The sequence below is a fragment of the Notolepis coatsorum genome, assembly GCF_963971535.1.
Source record: "Notolepis coatsorum genome assembly, contig: SCAFFOLD_233, whole genome shotgun sequence".
In the NCBI taxonomy this organism is placed as follows: domain Eukaryota; kingdom Metazoa; phylum Chordata; class Actinopteri; order Aulopiformes; family Paralepididae; genus Notolepis; species Notolepis coatsorum.
The window spans coordinates 80,192-87,691 of NW_028169517.1; the positions used below are offsets into that span (position 1 = coordinate 80,192).

Consider the following 7,500-nt stretch of genomic DNA (forward strand, 5'->3'; position numbering starts at 1 on the left):
GTACATGTGTCTCAAGACAAGCTCCACACATCCCTCCATTGTTTATTGCGGCCACTTTACAAATGCAGCTCTATATTCAACACGTGGTGAAGAGGCTTCTCCGCTCCGCGAGCTGATGATGATTGGTTGATGCCATGACGCGCTCTCTCCCTCGCGGGGTCACCCAGAGTTCACCGCGGCCCTCTGTGTCTCCCCGCAGTGAAGTATGTGAAGCATCACACAGCCCCGCGGAGCACACAGCCTCGCCTCGCCTCGCTGCTCGGCTGCCTGGATGAAAAACGGAAAAATTATAATTTAGGCAACGGAGCTCTCACGCAGGCCTCTTTCATCATCATCATCCTATAGGGTTTAGAATGCAGTCTCCTATTGGCCACCAGACATAACATACCGCGCCAGGTCTCGCGCATATGGAAATACAGTATGTGGCATTTATGTAACATGTGGATTTAAATCCATTGGGGGTTAATTCATAGTTGGAAATGGAAATCGATTTCCCCCTTATTATATCTGGAAATATCTGGATCTTTGCTGTATTTAGAGTGGGTTAAGAAATCAAATGTTCCAAGAAAGTTATGGGGTTAAACTAATATTCTTCTATTCCTGTTTAAATAGCTGCATTAGACTAAAATCGTTGCAGGCATCCGTTTGTGAGTTGTCTTATTGCAGGAGTGTTGCTATATCCCGTGTCCCATCTAGACATTCGTGGGCGGACTGGACCAAGAGGTTATCAGGACAAACATTCCTGACTCTGGACTCGCGAGGTGAGAAAGGCCAGAGAGAGACAAACACGTCAGAACACAGTCATGTGTTTGGATGAAAAATTAAAGAACATGGAAAGGATATAAGGTACAACGAGCTGCCTCAGAGTCACGAGAACACGTGAATAATCTGTTTAGATTAACAATCAACTCTGATGAGAATAAATTCAAGATCAACAGGCTATACTGACTGACCACAACTGGTTGGCAAGAAATTCTATTTTTGTCAAATGGAAAGCAGTTCTCATATTCAAACCAAGAAGAAGAAGAAATCACTAAAATAAACATCACACATGTAAAACTCATATTTTAATCTACAAAACAGCCATTGCACTAAAATAACGACCAGCTAAACTCTCTCCTGAAGCCATTAATTTGTACATATAAGGCAACATAGATCAGATAGAGATAGGGTAAAGTTTTAGTATAGAGATAGATATGTAGTAGAGATAGATTAGGTATAACATAGATAGGGTATATAGATTTAGTATACGTGATGTATAGAGTATATATGTATATTTAAATAGTAGAGATACGATAGGGTAGATATAGATATAGTAGAGATAGATAGATAGGGTATATATATAGTACAGATAGATAGGATAGAGATATTTATGGTAGATATGGATATAGAGATAGATAGGATATAGGGTAGATATAGATATAGATTGGAAGACAGAGTAGAGGTAGATAGGGTAGAGATAGAGTAGAGATATATATGGTACATATAGCTATAGTAGAGTTATATACGGTAGAGATAGATAGGGTAGATATAGGGTAGATAGGGTAGATATAGATAGGGTAGATATACCTGTAGATAGGGTATAGATTTAGAATCACATCACAGGACAACACACAGGTATGTATACAGATGCATACAGCCTAATATGTAGCCTATATACAGCTGGACATTATTTCCACAACCCAATTGAAATCATTCAGATTGGACATTTCAAATCAACCGTTTACTTGGACCATGGACCCAAAGCATGTAACCAGTAATCAGCTCCTCTCACACTCATCACCACCTATATTCAGCTGCGTATTAATAAACAACAACATAAACTGAAACCCAGCTGCATATGATGTGGTTACATTTCTTTATAGTTCTGTGCATAACTTTCAACATTTCTAATTCAACAACTAATTAAAAATCGTGCTCATCCTCACTCGTAATGTAAAACCACGCTAGCCAGAGACCAGCAGCTTTCCACCATGGTCCGTGTAAAGTCAGAGAGAAAACGCTAAATGGTAAAAAAAAATTCTTGTCTTCATTTATAACATGATAGAAGAACAAGTTTGACATGCACTACTATTCCAATTCAATATTATTCCAATCAGAGAGATTAAGTTCTAATATATTTCCCTTTTAAACGGATAATCAAATGTTTACACCACCCCTCTCAACTCGATCGGACCAGTCTCTTCCCAATGAGGTGGTTACAGGAGGTGGTTATTATTCTGATTATTAGTGGTATATTAGGGTCCCTGTAAAGGCAGACTAACCATAGTGAAAAATGCAGAAAAGATCACGATTGTGCTTCACAATAAGTTACGTACTTTGTTTGTGGTGTTGATTTAGAAGATTACAGATTGCACTTGAAACTTGCACTTACGTTATTGCCTATTCGTGTCCCAAGGCTGGTCACAGGTCTACAGGCTATACGGTTGGGGATTTATAGTTAATAGTTGTCTATGCTTGTCTGTCTTGTCTGTCGAAATGCAATGTGTGAATGTCCTGCAGGTAGACCTGGCAGGGGATGCTATTTACCTCGTCTGGGTGTGTGTCCTCTGTGACCCGCTGCCCCCCCCCCCCCCCCCCCCCACACACACACACACAAACACACGTACACACACACACACACACACACACACACACACACACACACACACACACACACACACACACACACACACACACACACACACACACACACACACACACACACACACACGCACACACACTGGGTGCTGAAAGATCCTGGCACAATAGCTTGTTTATCTCCACCCAACATAGTATGCGGACCTTGGTCTCACTCGGTGTGTGTGTGTGTGTGTATGTGTACGTGTGTTTTGTGTGTGTGTGTGTGTGTGTGTGTGTGTGTGTGTGTGTGTGTAAGTGTAGGTGTGTTTGTGTGTGTGTGTGTGTGTGTGTGTGTGTGTGTGTGTGTGTGTGTGTGTGTGTGTGTGTGTGTGTGTGTAAGGAAATAAGCAAGCAGAGCTAAAGTGCATGAGCTATTCTCAACACAGGGCGAGACCAAGGGCACATCCATCAACGATGACAACAGACAGCACACACACACACACACACACACACACACACACACACACACACACACACACACACACACACACACACGCACGCACGCACGCACGCACGCACGCACGCACGCACGCACGCACGCACGCACGCACGCACGCACGCACGCACGCACACACACGCACGCACACACACACATACACACGTACGCACACACACATTAAAAGTAATATGTATTGTTTCTCGTTCTTGTTCACATTCTCATCCGGTCTGTCTTTCTATCTCTCTGCCTATCTTTCTATCTATCTCTCGATCTCTATGTGTCTTCGGTGACATTGCAAACAGACAATGAACAAAATTACTTTTAATCAACAAACTAGAATCACCATTTGACAAAAAGTCAGTCAACATTCAGATAAGGGTCCAACTCAACCTTTGACCCAGAAACTAAACAAAGCATTGGGATAGGAGGCGTCTGCCTCTACAATCCTAACCCTATCTTATTATTATTATTATTATTATTATTATTATTATTATTATTATTATTATTATTATTATTATTATTATTATTATTATTATTATTATTATTATTATTATTATTATTATTATTATTATTATTATTATTATTATTATTATTATTATTATTATTATTATTATTATTATTATTATTATTATTATTATTATTATTATTATTATTATTATTATTATTATTATTATTATTATTATTATTATTATTATTATTATTATTATTATTATTATTATTATTATTATTATTATTATTATTATTATTATTATTATTATTATTATTATTATTATTATTATTATTATTATTATTATTATTATTATTATTATTATTATTATTATTATTATTATTATTATTATTATTATTATTATTATTATTATTATTATTATTATTATTATTATTATTATTATTATTATTATTATTATTATTATTATTATTATTATTATTATTATTATTATTAATAATAATAATAACAACAACAATACTACTACTACTACTACTACTAATAATAACAATCAATTCACATTGATCACAAATGTACCACAATTAACCAGGTTTTTGCGAGACATTGACTCTCATTCAGAATTACTTCTGTCAGTGAAAAGTCAAACATGGAAACAGTTGAACTGTGTTGCATCCTTTGATCATAGAATGTAGAGGGTCCGTGTTTTTCAATATACACACTAACTTATAACACAAACCAAGGACAGGTCACATGCTTGGGTATAATGTAACCTAGTAGGTTGGGCTGTGCACTTAAAGGATAAGGCTGGTGTAATGTTTTTCCTTTTGAAATATTTCTGGGTTGATATCATTGTTACACTGATTTCATATAAAAAAACGTTGACAATTGGAGATTACTATAAGAATTGCAGTTTTCTGTGATTGGATGGTGAGCACTTCTGTTCAGAAATTTTTTCATAAACCCTCCCTTATTGTCAATAAACCTAGGAAAGCCATACAGTTCATGAATGCCATAGGTTTCTAGTTTGTGATTGGGACTTTCATGAGGCTGTGATCCTGTATAGAGGTCACACTAGCTTCATTTAAACAGTGAGATAAAAATAGAAAACTGCAAAATTACTGTATTACCCTGTCATACACTTTTACTATTATGTAGACTATTCTGTTTTGTGTTTTTGTGTTTACATGTGATGTATTGTATATTGTATACATGCACTTTTATTATGTTCTTGTGTGATGTATCGCACATTTTATTGCTGTCTGATATATTGCAAATGTTATTGCTGTCATCTTGGCCAGGTCTCCCTTGCAAAAGAGATCTTGTATCTCAATGGGACTTCCTGGTTAAATAAAGGTTAAATAAAAAAAAAAAATAATAAAAAAAATAATACATTTGCACTGCATTAAAAAAAACAACATGGTCCTTGCTCGAAAATGCATGGGATTAGCATAAAGTGGGCATGTACCCATATAGCCCATTTCTATTCAGATATCTCGAGGTCAGAGGTCAAGGAAGGGACCCATATGTATCATATGATACCACGATATATTCTACTACATCCTGCACAATCGTACTGTCCTATATTTTATTCTATTGTATTTCTATCTATAATTATCTGTTAATGTTGATGCACCAAATGACCAAGACAAATTCCTTTGTATGTGCAAGCTTACTTGGCAATAAAGACATTTCTGATTCTGATTAAAATCATATTTGATCATGGCGGCTGGGTGGCGCAGCGGACATTGCGCTCGTCACCAACGCAAGAGACACCGGTATCGAATCCGGCTGTCAGCGTTGCCTCCGGCTTGGGCCGGCCGTCATACTAACTAAGAAAAAAAAAAATCATATTTGATCATTATAATCCTATATGTTATCTACCCAAATATCCCTATAGTGATTCAGCACCTATTCCGGCCTCACACTAGCATCTAGAAATCAGAGTTTGACCCCATGAACCCTTTCACTGCTGCACTACCAAATGGTTAGCCCTTTCACTGCGACAATACACATAAGGTTAACCCTTTCACTGCCACACAACAGCAGGTTAACCCTTTCACTGCCACACTACAGAAGGTTAACCCTTTACTATCACACTACCGATGGTAACCATCGGTAGTGTGATAGTAAAGGGTTAACCATCTGTAGTGTGTCAGTGAAAGGGTTAACCACCTCGCTCCCCTAACTCTAGCCTGGACATACAGCAGTCAGAGGACCTTGTCATGCCAGAGGAAAGGTTGCCATGTTTGGAGTTTGTCATCCCTCCTTTATGACCCCATTGGTCTCTTTATTGTTGCCACTGCCTGTCAGCTGTGATAAAGACAGCACAACGTCACTGAAAACCATCCTGCTATCCAACTGCACCACTGTGTGCGATTGTTTATTGGTTTCACCTTTGGGTGAAAGGTTTATTTACCATGCCAAATGTTCAGCGTTCAACGGCCATTAACCCCTTCAGGTGTCTGAACTCACAAAGGGGGGAGATTGGAACCGTGAAAACCGGAACGTTCTAATGATGATGTCACACTGGCTACAGAGCTCTAGAATTCTAAGGTAGAAGTCAGAGAAAACTTCCCAAAAAACACAAACGAGTTAAAGACACAGGCGACTATTTTAATTCCTTCTTCTTCTCCTTCTTCTTAATAATAATAATAATAATAATAATAATAATAATAATAATAATAATAATAATAATAATAATATAATAATAATGCAGGACCTGTTCAGAGGTCTTTAATTGGCATGCAATTATCCTCAATGTTTAGCGGTTAGCACACACAGTTAGCACACACACACGCATGCATTGTCTTTGTAGGATCGCCGAATACGATTCGTCTCTGCGCTTAACCCATCCTGTCGTCCTTCCCCCCAAGGGCAGCCGGGAGCAGACAGGCGTCGGCGAGGGCCGCGCCCGGGGACCAATCCAAGTGCTCCTGCCCGTCTTCGTCAAGGACGCCACAGCGTTAGCGATCTGTTGTTGTGCTCCCGCCGTTGACTAAAAACACAATTCTTAAATCAATAATACAAATAAATAGTCTTTTACTATTATGTACTTTGCTACTATGTCTATACTACTATCTACTATGTACTATGCTACTATGTATATACTACTACTTACTACGCTAATATATTATGTCTATACTACTATGCACTCAGAGTGAAGCACTCAAGTTCAGCACTGCTAGATGAACAATACCACTTACCCTTAGCCACCAGAGGTGTACCCTTCCTGCTGACTTGTACACAATTTGTAAGTCGCTTTGGATAAAAGCTGTCAGCTAAATTACTGAATGTAAATGTGAATGTCCTTCTCCAGTGACCTCATAGCCCGTTCAGGCGTCTTAAAGTGCATATTCACAGAGTGCAGCTTGGTTGATGGGCTGAGAGCAGCTTGGTTGATGGGCTGAGAGCAGCTTGGTTTATGGGTTGAGAGTCACAGGTTGATGGGTGGTTGTAGGCAGTGAGAGAGGCTATGAGTGTGTCCTTGTAATGGTCTTGTGAAGCTATACTTCTGTATTCGTACTCTAATAAAAAGTTTTAAACCACCGGGAAACATGACCCAGTTGTTGTCAACTTCTCTTTTTTTTTGTGAGAAAGATTAGACATATCAAATCAGGTTTATTAGATCAGGTTTATCCAATCAGGTTTATCAGATCAGGTTTATCAGATCAGGTTGATCCGATCAGGTTTATCAGATCAGGTTGATCCGATCAGGTTTATATATGGAACCTTTGTTCCATTTTCACTCCAGTTAGAAAACAAGGTAGTACAGAAAACTGATTGGCTGCAGACGATACCTCCAAAAGTTCAGCAGTGGTCAACTTTTCAAGGACTTGTCAACCGTGGTCAGCTGAGTTCCACAGGTTTCCCAGCTCTACTTCTGGTAACTGCTTGATTGAGTTGCTCCTCAGAAATGCCAAAACATTTGAAGTTGACAAAAAACAACAACCTATATCTCAAATATTGACAGTTCCTGTCAGACTGAGGTCCAGGT

The 7,500-nt window shown here is 38.3% G+C and overlaps 1 protein-coding gene across 1 annotated transcript in view; it reads left to right on the forward strand.

Moving 5' to 3' along the window:
• The window catches only part of LOC311248714 (homeobox protein Hox-B1a-like), a gene marked incomplete at both ends in the record, with an annotated part of 3,608 nt that extends 3,263 nt beyond the window's left edge, over positions 1–345 (forward strand). Inside the window, 1 exon segment of the mRNA XM_084339550.1 lies at positions 200–345. Coding sequence (XP_084195676.1) covers positions 200–345 — 146 coding nt within the window.
• Between the last annotated feature and the right edge of the window lie 7,155 nt (positions 346–7,500).